General features: G+C 45.1%; 1 protein-coding gene across 1 annotated transcript in view; it reads right to left on the bottom strand.

The window, feature by feature from the left end:
• LOC148518860 (alpha-2-macroglobulin-like) overlaps positions 1-15,457 on the bottom strand; it is a 158,927-nt gene that overhangs the window by 30,022 nt on the left and 113,448 nt on the right. Inside the window, exons 26-28 of the mRNA XM_088476943.1 lie at positions 6,805-6,880; positions 3,268-3,424; positions 2,170-2,238 (exon numbers count right to left, since the gene is read on the bottom strand). Of these exons, the coding sequence (XP_088333069.1) occupies positions 2,170-2,238; positions 3,268-3,424; positions 6,805-6,880 (302 nt within the window). The remainder of the gene's footprint in view (positions 1-2,169; positions 2,239-3,267; positions 3,425-6,804; positions 6,881-15,457) is intronic.

Genomic DNA, 15,457 nt, shown 5'->3' with positions numbered 1-15,457 from the left:
CAAGAACAAGCCACAGAAGGCGAAAAGAGAGGCTGGGAAAAAGAGGGAGCCACCTGTGTTACTATGCATTGGGCTAAAGCCACCAGGTGGTGCCTCCCCAGGGCCTTATATCCCCTGATGACCCAGCTGGCCCACGGTCTAGTGCATAATTCAAAGGAGGCCATGGTAAACACGGTGCTCCAGCACTGGATAGCACCAGGCTTTAATGCAGCAGCTACAGCGTACGTAGCATCATGCCAGGTGTGTGGGAAACACAATCCAGGACAGACAGTAAAAGTACCACAGAAACATACACCAAAGCCATTATACCCGTTTCAGAGACTGCAGATAGACTATATTCAGTTGCCTAGGGTGGGGACATATGAGTACGCCCTCGTTTGTATAGACCTCTTCTCTAATTGGCCAGAGGCCTGGCCAGTTGCTAAAGCCACTGCAAAAACAACAGCTAAGAAATTAATAAGTGAAGTAATTTGCAGATATGGTATACCAACTACTGGAGGGACTCAGTTGTGGACTCCCCAGATGAGAGGTACACACATAGACACCAGTAATAGGACACATGACTTATCCCTATGTACTGATACTGATGATGGATTAGTATGTCCTCAGCAAACACAGCTATATGAGCCTTGTAAGTTAGAACACCCAACCAGTGTATGCAACTGGGAATTGCATGATAAAGAGGTGGATAAGTTTATAGAGGTAGAGCCTCAGGTTGTATGCCTAGTCACATATGATATGAATACAACTTCCCTCTATAATTTACCAAATCCTTTTTCTGGATGCTTATTTAACGTTACACACCTCAGGTGGAAGAACACTACTTATGTGTTCTATGCAAAGAGACAAGAAGATGTACAGTTTGAATTTCAGGTGACTGAGATACCTCCCCATAACCTTACAGTTAATCTCCAAAGTATCATTAATGCCATTAATAATACAGAAAAACTTGCTCACCACTTACAGAAAGTAAACTATTCTGCCCATCATGCACAAATGCAGACAATTGTAGAAGCAGAGAAATTGGTGGAAGTAGCCACATAATTAAAATATAATTTACAGCACCATTGGTGGGATGTGTTCACAGGTAACTCACCTTCAGTCAAAAGGATGTTTAGTGGTCTCATTCATCCAGTAATCGTTATAATCATTGTATTAATTTTGCTCATTTTGTGGAATTGCTATCTATCTTATAATTTTAGGAAAATGGTAAATAAAGCATCTGCACTGGTAGGGACTCTCTTTGTCACACATAAGAAGAGTGCCTCCGAGTGGGAAAAGTGTTCAGCGTGTGAAAGAATTACATTGATCACACCTGAGAAGAAATGTGTTTTCTGTAGTACTGATGTCAGAAGAAACCCCTCTTTCTAGGGAAAGATGCGCCAGGATTCTTGGTATTCTAGTGATGAATGATGCTTGCATCTACGTGCATAGGGTGCCTATGGAAGTAATATAGTTACTATGAAAGCCATGACTCCAGTAAGGGAAAGATAGTATGTTTTAATAAAAAGAGGGGATTGTGAGAGTCTATAATAATTTATAGTGTTTATTTAAAACATACTGTATGATTTATCAGAAAAAGCCATTTTCCTTTACACAAATATCATGAGATCAAGCCAGCATTATACTGAACGAGCATGTTACAAGACAGCAGCAGCTGAAGGATCCCAGAATAGGATACCAAGTCTGGACACTGTGAAAAAAAGACATACTGAAGATGCATTGATACATCCTATGTACTTGTGAAATCAATCATATGTATTCTATTCTGTCAAACCATTTCTGGCAAATGTTTGAGACAGCAGTTTTCTGAACTTATAAGACGGCTCAAAGGGGATGTGCCTCTGAGAGCTGAGTGGATTCACCACAGTGTGTGCTGAGTTTTCATCATCTCCCCAGCCGGCTGGAAGGAAAATTAAGAACAGGAGAAGAGTTTTGCATACCGTGATCCAGGGGTAGGAAGCCTCATCACCCTAACAATAGTTTCAACCCCCCCGTAAACTCACACAAAAGATGATCTTCATGGAGCGAGAGTGTATACATTAGTGTCAAAGAAGTTAATGATTGGAAGAGGTGGTCTTAAATTGCGCTTTCATTCTTTCCACTAAACATGTTTCCAGGAGGATTATCAAATGCACAAAACGTATGAAATACAGTTAGATAACTTACATTGCAGACCACGTGATGCTCCAGCAGTGAGACAACGACGTAAGCAGCTTCTGCAACTTCAGTCTCTGCCTATATGGAAATGGAAAAAAACAAACCAATCTCTGACCAAATTTCAAAGTATATGGTGGAACTGGTTTTATGCTTTCTGTATAGTTATTTCCATTACATTGTTTTTTTTTTATTTGTTTTTTAAAATCACCTATTTGTACAGCAATATATGGGGGGAGGTAATGTCAGATACTGAGCAAGAACATATGGGGCACAGAACCCTTAACTTAGGACATACTGTATGTGGGTTGCTCAAGTTTTGTTACTCTGTTTGGAAATTAGTATATACTGTGTACATACAGGTCTTAATAACAAATTTGAAATAGTGTTCTTATGCAGTGTATATAACACATGTAACTTTGACAAGGAAGATGGGACCCCCTCAGCTCTGGACCCCATAACAGCTGCTTCCCTTGCACCCATGTTTTTATGGTGTAATGTATATTACATCTGAAAATCAGCCAGTGTACATAGGGGTTGGGTATGATATCGTGGCTGTCGGGATGCCGCTGGTCGTAATACCGACAGCGACAATCCAACACCCTGAATACCCACACCCATAGGATGCTATAGTGAGTACTTTTCTAACCCCTACCCTAGCCCCTACCCTAACCCACCCTCCCCTTTGCCTAACCCTAAACTCCCCCCCAGTGCCTAAACCTAACCTCCCCCTCCCCGCACCCTAAACCTAACACTCCCTCCCCAGTGTCTAAACATATCCAACCCCCCCTAGTGCCTAAACCTAACCTCCTGTTCCCCGCACCATAATCCTAACCCTCCCTCTCCGGTGTCTAACCCTAACCCTCCCCCTAGTGCCTAACCCCACTAGCTAACGCTACCCTCCCCCTGCACCCCAATACTTACCTTCAGGATGCTGACGTCGGGATACTGGTGCCGAGATCGGCGCTGGTATTAGCCAGGATGCCGACTACATCCTGTACATAGTTTACATTTCAAACTCCAGCAATAAAATAGGCATCAGAATATTGTGGATGGTGTTACATATTTTCAATTAGAATCCCAGTGAAAATGTAATAGGTTTGTGCTTACCTCTAGATCATTATTAAAGTAAGAGTCCGAAGTATTAAAGCAACCATTTGGTAACTGATGCTCCTGTAACCATGTCACAGCTTGATGGATGTTGGTATTGTCTGTGTAGATGAAGTCATCAATACTGCTGAAAACCTTTACTGCAAATGCTGTGAGCCTGCAACAGGGTTCAAAATATTGGTTATTAAAGGCCAAATAAATCCATTGCTGGTACTGTATACCAAACAGATAGATCATGCATAAACTAATAATGCAGTTTAATTAAATAAATCTCTGTAATATATGTAATATGTCTGGTTGCTGTACTGAAGTAAGAGTAAATCTGTCCACACACATAGTGATATTTTACCTGATTTGGTCGATTTGGTTGAATCGTGACAACAAATTATGTAAAATATGCCCAAATTGTGAGTGTCCACTCACGATCACGATGCCAATGCGCGTCCCCGCTGGTCGTACATCGCATCTTCAGATCTGCCGTGGTGTAGGGCAGATTTGCCAATCTGGGACACAATGCACTGGATGTACGATAGATCTTAAGTCAGATTGGACATTTTTTTACTCCAAATAGTGTGTCGGATTGCCGGGGAACTGCCGGGGGAGGGTTCAGGGGAAATCTTACACATCGTGGGATCGTGTGCAGATCGCTATATGTGTGGGCACCTTAAAAGTGGACAAGAGCTTTGATGCACAAAGGTTTTCACTTTCTTTCTATGCCTCATATTGTAGTAACAGCAAATCAGTAAGCCATGGATATCTACTCCAAACTGGTCATTTTATCTAATCCAACCAGTTCTTAATTACTGTACATTGAGACTTCTTGAATTATCTAAACTCTGTAGTTTGTGTTGGAACCAGCCAGGCACTGTTGCAGGTTACCTAGGGTACACAGGCTGCTTTTCTGTCTCCCCTGGGTTGTGCTGCTGACCATGCCTTAGCAGTAGGCAGGAATTCATACTCTGCTTCATTTGTTAACTAAACTTTTAACTGCCTTGTCATTGCACTCATGGCGGTTATAGCTCTCTGCTTAGTAGGCTGTAGCCATGCTCCTAATCAGTCCTTTGTTGATTACTTGTTTTGACTTTAGTATGTTCATTGTCTGCAATCCTGCTCTGCCTACTCTGACCCCATAGTGTTCCTATAATTTATATCCCATATCTCAGTGGACATTTCAGTGGTTGTCAACACTACACACAGTGGTGGGTTTTCCTTATCATTGTGTCATTATAATGCAGAGGTCCTGGAAGCATCTGAGTCCTGGTTTGTATGACTGTCTGTAAGGGAAATGTGGCTGTCATATAGGTAAAGCAACTGGTTTTGGCTCTAAAGGTTTATCACTGTGTTACCAGTGTTTCATAACATAGATCCAGTGACTGCAGAGACCACTACATTTTGTTGAACTTACCTGTCATGTCCTTAGAACATTCATCATAACATACAATTTGGGAGATTTTTCAAAGCTTGGAGAGAGATCATGTGGAAAGATATAAAGGAGCAACCAATCAGCTCCTAACTACAATTGTAATAACACAGCTTGTAATATCACAGTTAGGAGCTGATTTGTTGGTAGTTTATCTTTCTCCACTTTATCTCTCTCCATGCTTTGATAAATCTCCCCCAATGTTTGTTCAATGTTCCAGTATTTAGTCGAGATCATTTACAAAAAGTACCTAAGATGGTTCTCTTAGCTAGATCGCTCTCTTAGCACACATGAAGGTGCATGAATACTGGGCCTGATTCAGACCTGCTCGCAAGCGCTGAGCGCTCGCAAGCGGGTCGATGCTGCCCAAGTGCGCATGCGCATGACGGAAGCTGTCGCTCCGGGTCTCGCACCAAAGGGGGCGTGTTGTCGATGGTGAGTGACAGCACGCCCCCTTTGGTGGGCGTGCCGGGGGCGTGGCTGCCCAGACGGAGGCGTTCCCATGGGAACGCCTACCGTCTGGGTCCGGCCCCACTGACATCACTAGTACTCTGAAAGAGCCAAAAGCACTCCAGGGCTTGCGGCCAATGAGACCCTACCACAAGGGTCTCGTCACAAGCCCGATGGTCGCGATGGTCTTGACCATCGCGACCATCTTTTTGGCCGCTCGCATAAGCTGTGGGTGGTCACCCACAGCTATGCGAGCGGCAAGGAGGCCGCTCCAATATTAGCTAGGACGGCCCTGATTCAGAGCAAGCGCTCTTGTCAGAGCGTCCGGCTCTGATTCAGGCCCTCTGTCCTCTCTTTGGAGACACCTCTGTCTCTCCTGCACATCCACTGTACTGTATGTGCCTAAAAGTATGCCTACAGTGGGTGTGTGGAGAGTCAGAAATAGTCCAAAAGGTGGACTGCATAAAAGTATAAACATAACATCACCCCTAGGCAGTGGCAGATTTCACCTGCAGCACTACAGCCCCTCCTTCCCCAGTTACCTCCACCACTGCATGCCATCACCAGAAGAGCCCAGGTCCACGGGAGCATTTGCTGGCAGTGCAGGAGTGGATGGAGATGGTCCTGGACCCTGGAGCACATAGACTGGCCCCTAAATACATGTAGTGGCTTTCTATTGGAAGCTCCTAGTGCTAATCTCACACCAGGCTAGCAGTCCCAGGGAGAGACTCCTCCCCCTGGGACTGTCAGTTTGGTGTGCGATTAGCCGGCCATACACGGGGCGATTTGAAAACGTATGACACCTCAGTACGTCTTCAAATTCAGCCCGATGCATCGCATGCTGCTGTGAATGGTAAACGATGCATCTTAGAAGATGCTTAGTTTACCTATTTAACAGCATAAAGGATCGCAGATCTTATGGTTTTTCCATAAGATCTACGATGCCGATGTACGAAGGCGGGGTCTCGCATCGCCATCATACAGCATGCCAAAAAACACACGATATGCACGATTGATCGTTGTGATCGATCAAAATCGTGCATATCGTGTGTAAAATCTTACCGTGTATGGGGGCCGAGCGTTCAGTAGGAAGCCCACATTGCTAACCGCTGGGCTTACAGTGCTTCTAGGGGCTGTAGACTATGCCCTAGAAGCTGTTTTAGTTCACCTGTGCAAAACTTGATGCTGGTGGCAGCCGAAATCCAACGTCCGAATGATGTCATTATGAGGAATCCCATGCAGCTGCAGCAGCTAAAGGTACAGTAGGAGCCACAACTGCTCCTACAACTTTAAATTCACCCCATTCATTAAATTAAACTTTTAGTATTTCTTCTAAAGAACCCATCATTTTAGCTGAGTTTATGTCTTCTTCATGTGCATATCTGTTCCTGCAACCTCGGTCGCAGTACCCCAAAAGCAGCAGCATGATTGACATGTTGCTGGAATTTTGGGACGGCCATGGGGAACATTTCAGAAAATGAGGGTTACTCAGTTGTCCGATGATCACGCAGTTGATCCGATGCTGCATCGTTAGATAGATATACTGTATAGGTATATTGTATTCAGAATATTTTCATACCTGTATAGAAGGATGAACTTTACTACCGTGTTTTTTATGTGTAGAGCATGTTTCAAAATTGCTCATTGTATAAATGTTTTATACATACCAGAAATTTGGTTCAGAGCCTGGGAATAGTCCATATGAGCCGTTTCCACTTTTAAATATCAGTTGTTTCTGGTAACCTGAAAAAAAAAGATAAACAAAATGTCAGTAATACAGAGAATTATGTAGGTTCCTTTTTTCGCCAGAAATGTCTTTTTCTGTTAGAAATTGAAAGCAATGAGAAATTACCACATTTCACCTATGAAAGTGAGAGATAATTACTGGACTTAACTAAAAGCGTAAACAATGAAAGGTAAAATAAAACAGTTTATTCCTATTGCATTGAAATAGAAAAATGTTTCTCATTTGAAAAAAATTGATTCCTGTATAAAGAAAATCACCTATGAACAAGGTGGAGATGAATATTAGCCATACGTACCTGCTCTCCCGATTTGTTCGGGATCCTCCCGACCCCCCGGAAAAGAAGGTAAGCCTCTAGGCCAGCCGCCGGTCCCCCAGACCCCCCACAAATCCCCCCACAGCGCGGGGGGGGGGGATGACGCAACTCATGCTAAATTGCGCCACCCTGATCCTGCACCCTGCTTTACAATGCCGAAAACCTGATTCGGGGATGGGGGTAAAATTATGCAATTTCGCAGCCACGCCCCCTGCCCCGTCTCCATTGCAGTGCAGTATCCCTGGCCACGCCTCCTCTATACGCGTCACTCCTTCCTGCTTGCCTGACCTGGCAGTTCCCCTCCTTGAGGGGGCTGCCAGAATGTCAGCAAGCCTGATATTAGCTCATTTGTGTGAATCCATAGAACTGTAATAATATTAAGTTCAGAATCTAAGGGGTAAACAGTGTTTACTAAATTGCGGATTTCTAGCCCAGGGGGTATATTTACTAAAATAAAGTCAGGGTTTGTATAAGTGGATATATTGGCCATAGCAACCAATCAGATTCTAGCTATTATCTTCTAGACGGTGCTAAGTGAATGAGAAGTAGAATATTATTGGTTGCTATGGGCAACAACTCCACTTCTAAAAACCCGCACCCCTGTATATTTCTTGGACTGAATGTGAATCCCTTTGTCAAATCAGCGGAAAGTGCAGTGTAGGCAGTGAAGGCGCAATGTATTGAACCGTAAGTAGTACCTAAGTAATATGCATTAAATGCATCAATTGACCATGTTGTAAACATTCAGCAGCTATTTAATATATCTCAAGCAGAAAAAATAAAAACTATTATGCAAATAAAAATTAAATTATACAAGTCATTAAAATGTTGAAAGCATAGTTCACCATGCAATTAGTCACAAGGAGCGCATCTGCAGGTTTACATATAAAGAGCTACAAAAACAAAAATGTATATGATTGGCAGTTATATAAAAACCAATAGGCATGAACTATTGGGGTCACATGAGTATATAGAAACTCCAAATGGGAGTGAGTCTCTCAAGATTAAATATATTACCACACAGATTCCCAGACTCGGTCCTCAGGTCCCCAACAGTGCATGTTTTCCGGGTGTCCTCACAGAATCACAAGTGATATAATTAGCTCTACCTGTGGATCTTTTAAACTGTGTCAGTGAGTAATGAGTACACCTGTGCTCCTGCTAGGTGACCTATAAACCGTGAACTGTCTGGTTACCAAATCTGATGTGAGGTATGGGTCTCTTCCTGGATGACCATTTGTGGCACAATGAGAAAATCCAGATGTGTGTCCACCTCTTGACTACAGCCTGTGCAGACCCATATGTGGGAGGTGGGCGTTATGATGAAAATAAGATTGCCTTTAGTGTAAGGTGCCAATAATTGATACAGATGAGAATACTGTAAGGAGATGTCGCCAGGGGTAGGAATCGGCACAGATCTTGGACCCTTGAGGTGCAGGGTCACTATATCCCAAATCAGTGAGCAAAGAAACAGTAGGAATCAAATTTCCCAGGTGTACCCAAAATGTGAGTCCACCTTAATGCATTTCATTGGATATACCAGCTTCATCAGAGGCAAGCATTCACCTACTGTATATAATTTTTATATTCTTATTCATTTTAATTAATGCGTTTATTACTTAAGATATATTAAATAGCTGCTAAATGTTTACACTATGGTCAATTGATGCATTTAATGTAGATTATTCAGACACTTTTTATAGTGTAATTTGTGGGTGACTATACCGTATCAACTGGCAGCACTGCATTGATTCCGTCACTAAATTCCACCTACTGTACATATTGTAAACTGAATCATTATTTAGGGGTCTATTTACTAGACAGACTGGTCTAGTTACTAAGCAGTGTTAGGAGACAGGGGGGTCAAGTTACTAAGCAGTGTTAGGAGACAGAGGGTTCTAGTTACTAAGCAGTGTTAGGAGACAGACTGGTCTAGTTACTAAGCAGTGTTAGGAGACAGAGTGAAAAGTGATAAGTCTGTGATAAGGTGCCAGCCAAACAGCTCCCAACTGTCATTTTTCAAACACAGCCTGTGAGATGACAGTTGGGAGCTGATTGGCTGGCACCTTATCACAGACTTATCACTTTTCACTCTGTCCCATAACACTGCTTAGCAGGGCCGGGCTGGCCATCGGGCACTTCTGGCAAATAATAACATCATTACGCGGCCGGCTGCCGTGTGAATTTTGCGCCTGGGGTATTTTTAGCCAGCTCCTGTGAGCTGGCAACTTGCTGCGCTGCCTGTTGCTATGTGCGGGAGCTTCATTACGCGGCCGCATCATGACGTGTCCCCGACATGACATGACGTGTCAGCGAGTTTTGAAGAAGCGCAGCAGGGGTGGGGGCCAAGGGATATCAACGCTGAAGGAGGCTGCTCAGGAGGCAGAGCTGCCGTGTGAGCACTCGGGGCTGCAGCAAGTGTGTGGAACCAGGCAGAAATGGAACAGCAGCAGGTCAGTGCTCCCATCCCAGTGTTTAACCCTTCTCCATCCAAGTGTTCCCCACCATTACTGACCCCCCCATCCCAGTGTCTCCAATCCTGCAAGACCAGTGTCTCCCTCCTTCCCTCCCCAACCATCCCACTGCACCCATCTCACTGCTCCCCACCTAGAACCCCCAAGCCAGTCACAGTGATCCCCCTCATTCAGCCTAGTGTTCCCAACTTTATCTCTCTGCCCTTTCCCAACCTGCCCAGTCCCCCTATCCACAGTGACCCCCTATCCAGCCCAGTGTTCCCCACTATCTCACTGATCCCTCATTGCAGTGCCTCCCACCCTGCCAGCCCAGTGTCTCTCCCCTTCGTTCCCCAATCAGCCCACTGTCCCATCTAACTGCCCCTCAGCAAGAACACCTAGACAGTCCAGTCAGTGCCCCCCTCATTCAGCCCAGTGTACCCCCTTTTCCAGCCCTTTTGTTTGCCTATCCCACCACCATCTCACTGCCCCCTTCCCATCTAGCCCAGTGCCCTCCTATATATCACCCACTGCATCTCCCTATCACCCACTGCCTTTCACCCACTACCTCTCCCTGCCCTTTAGCGCGGCCCCCTGCTGAAACAGCCTGCGGGTTCTCTCCTCCACCCGCGGGCCGCAGTGTCCCATGGGTTGGGAAAACGGCAGAGCAGCGGTCGCCGCCAGTGAATGGATGCCAGGTGCATGCGCCCGGCAGCATACATTCACAGTGACCGCGGTGCTTTGGGACTGCCTGGCATGTCCATAAGTGCCGAGCACGCCACCCAAGAGTGACGAAAATGGAACGTGTCGTAAACACACGCCCCCTTTTAATTGACAACTGCCCCTTTTCCGGCGCGCGTGTGCCCTAGCTCTGGGACCAGCACCCTGCCTGCTGCCGGACCTAGAGTGAACATTACATGTACATCAAGTATGGGCCCAAAAGTGATAGCCCATGTTTTACTAGCACTGGCATGATTTTGTGCATCAAGTCCACAGCAGGTTGGCCTGTGTGCTTTAAATGACAGGGATGATTTTTATTCCCAGTCCGGCGTGGCTGCTTAGTAACTAGACCCCTTAGTGAAAAGTGATAAGAAAGTGATAAGTCATTTTTCAAACATAGCCTGTGAGATGACAGTTGGGAGCTGATTGGCTGGCACCTTATCACTTTCTTATCACTTTTCACTCTGTCTCCTAACACTGCTTAGTAAATAGACCCCTAAGATGCTTTCATGGTACATTTTTTCCCTCTACACACCTGGATTGTGCTCTGTGCAGTTCCTTAGGTTTACCCATTCCCCTTTCCAAATCACACTTAAGCAATGATATATCGCGTCGCCGTACAACGATGCCATATATTGTTACATGCTTCATATAAGAATACTGCATCGTCCGTGGAATTTAACTTCTTATATGCAGGACATCAGATGAGACGATGCAACAACCCAATTCACCAAATGATGGATAGGGTGAATTTGCCCGTACACACCATTCGATGGGCACTGAGATCTGTCGTAGATCGCAAGACTGGCTGATAATCCGTATTATGTGTACCCACCTTTATTGGAGATCTTATGAAGCAAAGATTTGTTGAAAGCACCATTTTTTGTCTTCATTTTGGGCGTGTTAAAAATTGTCTGATTTATCAAAGCAATATTGCAGTAAAATCATAGGATATTTTCAAATGTGACCCACCACAAATTCCCATTCCCAATTCTTACATTAAAAAGTTTTAAAAATGTAAACTGCCACATTATTTAAACTGAGGTTCAGAAAACTAAAGGAAAAGCCCACTGCAAAATTGTTAAAAATAGGCAATATCAGGCCTGTTAGTCTGTAAAAACAAAAAACAAACCATGCTACTTACAGTAGCATCAAAATCGGTCCCAGCCTTTTTAATGCCCACTTAGTAATAAATAGTTTTAGTGCCCCCTTCCTAATAAATAATAAAATTAGTGCCCCAGGTATTTTTTTTTACTAATATTCTGTGCACTGAATAGAACAGTAGAAATATCTACTATTGCCCCAAATTTTATGTAGTACAGTGGTTACTTTATTTGTTATTTATTAACAGTTATTTAGAGTATGCAGCACTTTACAGAGAACATTTAGTCATTAACATAACATAAGAAACCAATTAACCTAACATCAGTGGCGTCCCTCCCATCCGGGGCGGGGATGAATGCTGTGCACGTGGTGTAGCCGCGCAACGCCGAAAAGGGGGCGTGGTCTCACGACCCAAATCCCATGGTCCCGTTCTTCTTACCGGTGGGGGAAGTCGGGTGTGCAGGAGGGGAGGTGTTCACAATGTCAGGAGCTGAGTGCTGCACTTAATGCTAAAATGCAGCACCCGGCTCCTGTCACTCTGGGGGAGTCTGTACCTTGGTGTCACCCCTCAGCGAGTGACACCCAGATGTGGCCCACACCCCCCTTGTGACGCCACTGCCTAAAATTATGCTTTTAGAATGTGGTAAGAAATCGGAGCAACCTGGAGAAAACCCAAGCAAATATTGGGAGAACATACAAACTTCCACAGAAACTGCCCACACTAAAATGACCTTGCTGCCAAATCCAAGGCCCAACACTCTCTGCTCATTCTCCTTTATCTCTCAGCTGCTTTTGACAATCTGGACCATCCTCTCCTCCTCCAAATCCTCTACTCCCTTGCTCTACATGATACTGGCCTCTCATGGCAGTTCTCCTACCTCTCCAACCGTTCTTTCTCTGTATCCTCTCATGACTCCACTTTCCCCCCACATCCTCTGCCAGTAGCTGTTCCCCAAGGTTAATTTCTTGGACCTCTCCTATTCCCCCTCTATGCATACTTATTAGCTCATCAGCTCTCTGTTATTTTCTCTTGGCTGCCCAGTGCTGTCTTAAACTTAACATGTCCAAGACTGAGATGATACTGTAATCTTCCCACCCTCCCGAATTCCCACAATTTTTTTATCTACTGTATTGACACCACCACCACCCCCTTTAGCCCGCAAATGCGCTGTCTTGGAGTCATCCTTGACTCCTCCCTCTCCTTCACACCACACATCCAGCACGTAATGCAGTCCTGCCGCTTCCACCTCAAAAATGACAACAGGTGGTATTTATTTATAAGGTGAAGTGCACACTTCAAAGGTATATTACAGGTCAGAGTTTTAGTAAACCACTATTTAAACTTCCCAAAGGTACACACATCTAAACGTTGTATATTATTATTATTATTGTTTGCAGACGCATATTAAGAGAGGAGAGGGCCCATGTACATTCTCCATCCGACACCCCCTCCTCTCTCCCCAGCAGCCGGCTGCATCACTGCAGCAGTAAACTCTGGGCACTAGTCTGTGCCTAGAGTCTACTGCACATGTGCAGGTCACTGGGAGAATGGTGCGGCCACCATTTTCCCGGTGATTTCCCTACTGCGCATGAGCAAAATGCTGGGAAAATGGCTGCGGTGCCCATTTTCCAGGTGTTTTGTCCAGTGGAACAGCCGATTCATGACTTTGGAGGGGTAAGTATTAAAACATCTGGGTGCAGGGTGTGCAGTGAAGACCCCTCTGGACCTAGAGGCCCGTGTGCACCACACACCCTGTACCCATTATAAATACACCACTGGTTGTTTGCTTATAGGGCACCACTAAGACCCATAGTGCCGTACGTAGTAAATATACTGTAAAGCACAAACAATTTAATGCAAAAAGGAGAAAATAGACTATACCAGAGAAAAAAATCAAACTGTGAATTATTTAGACAACTATGGGGCTATTTATTAAGCCTTGGAAGGAGATAAAGAGGATAAAGCCTGTGACATGGGAGTTAGGAGCTGATTGGCTGGTACTTTATCTCCATTCACTTTATCTCCATCTGAGGCTTAGTAAATAGTCCCCTAAGTGACAGTTAAGAATAGTAATGCTCAATGACCCATTGCCATGGGAAGAGCAGACAGAAAGAATCAGAGTTGAAGACTGGAAGTGGGAGCACCCTGGAGTGGTATAATGCAAGGATAGTGCAGAAAGAGATGAGAGTTTAGAGGGTCCCACTCGTGACGAGTGCTTAAAGACTATAGGGGAGATGTATCAAGCCTCGGAGAGAGATGAATTGGAGAAGTTGCCCAAACCAACCAATCCGCTTTGGTTATTTATCCACCACAATCTGTAAAATGACAGAAGCTGATTGGTTGCTTTAGGCAACTTCTCAACTTTTTTTGTTTCTCTCCTCTTTTGGACACAATTTATCATAGAGTAGAACTTAGCACAGTATGGATACAAAACACAACAAATCACTGAGTGAGTGCTATAATACATTTAGGAGCAAAGAAATAAAAATATAACAACAATAGAACTGTTAGCAAAGGTTTAGGAATCACCAAAATGAGGGGCAATTTTAGGTTATGAGTAGAGAAGTGCGCGGACCCCCGTGTCTTTTTTTTTGGCAAAAACTACCCTCAAATTTTATGGTTCAGAATTGGTTTTTGTTTTCTTTAAAAGTGGGAAAAACAGCTAATATCATGCGATTTGGACCTGCTGACATACAACCCAAAGCCGTGATTTATTTTCTTAAATCCGAACTTAAAGCAAACCCGAGTCTGGACTCTGGGCCTGATTCAGACCCGCTCGCGGGGGCTATGCGCTCGCAAGTGGGTCGATGGTGGCCCAGTGTGCATGCGCAAGATGGAGCCGGCTCCGGGCAATCCGTCACTCCGGGACTCGTACCAAAGGGGCGTGCTGTCGATGATGAGTGACGGCGGGCTGGGCCGTGGCTGCCCAGATGGAGGCGTTCCCATTGGAATTCCTACTGTCTGGGGCCGCCCCACTGACATCACAAGTGATGTCAGTGGGAGTGCTTTCGGCTCTGTTAGAGCAGAAAGCACTCTGGGGCTTGCGGCAACGAGACCCTACCACAAGGGTCTCGTTGCAAGCCCGATGGTCGTGATGGTCTTAACCATCGCGACCATCTTCCTGGCCGCTCACTATAGCTGTGGGTGGCAACCTACAGCTATACGAGCGGCCAGGAGGCCGCTCTGAAAAACAAGAAGGATGGCCCTGATTCAGAGCGAGCGCTCTGTCAGAGCATCCGGCTCTGAATCAGGGCCTCAGGGCCTGATTCAGAGCCGCTCGTAAGCGGCCGCTCTTTCACTCCGAGCGATGTTCGCACAACTGCGCATGCATATGGGTTGTAATACGAACGCGCGAACCATTCATTGCGGTCGGAAATTGTGTGCTCGCAAAATAGCGAATGCCTGCTAATTTGAGTGACAGGATGAGGCGTTTGTGGGTGGCAACAGGGGAATGTGCTTGAAAACGGGGAGTGGAGATCTGAACGCAGGCATGCCAAATGGTCAAAACGGGCGTTTTAAGGGTGTGCATAATTAACAAAGCAGCGTCATCTGCCATGTCACTTGGTTCTCTTGTAGCCTGAACTGCTCGCATGATTGCGGTAGGAAAATCCTACCACAAGCACTGCGAGCAGTTCATGCGCCTTTCGATGTACTCGATTAATCAAATAAATAGCGGAGATGACGTAGGATGCGAGTGGCCAGGGGGCTTTTCTTACAAAATAGCGAGCGCATGTTTAGTTCGCTCGTTCAGACATAGAGGCGTCAACAGACCGCAAAGAGCGAGTGCTCTATTTAAATATCCGGCCCCTTTTTCTGAACGAGCGAGCGCAAATAGCGTCCGGCTCTGAATCAGGCCCTCTGTTCTACTCAGAACCCCAAAAGTGATCAGACCTAAGTTCGGGTATGTTCGTTTTTCATGAAAATTGAACCGCACGTCTCTAGTTGTAACAGGAATATTTGGGCTGTTAGAAAGTTCTGTCTA

This window comes from Taudactylus pleione, unplaced genomic scaffold (assembly GCF_031769625.1).
Source record: "Taudactylus pleione unplaced genomic scaffold, aTauple2 ptg000198l, whole genome shotgun sequence".
NCBI lineage: Eukaryota > Metazoa > Chordata > Amphibia > Anura > Myobatrachidae > Taudactylus > Taudactylus pleione.
The sequence above is the reverse complement of the archived record's forward strand: the minus strand, read 5'-3'. Positions and strand labels throughout refer to the sequence as shown.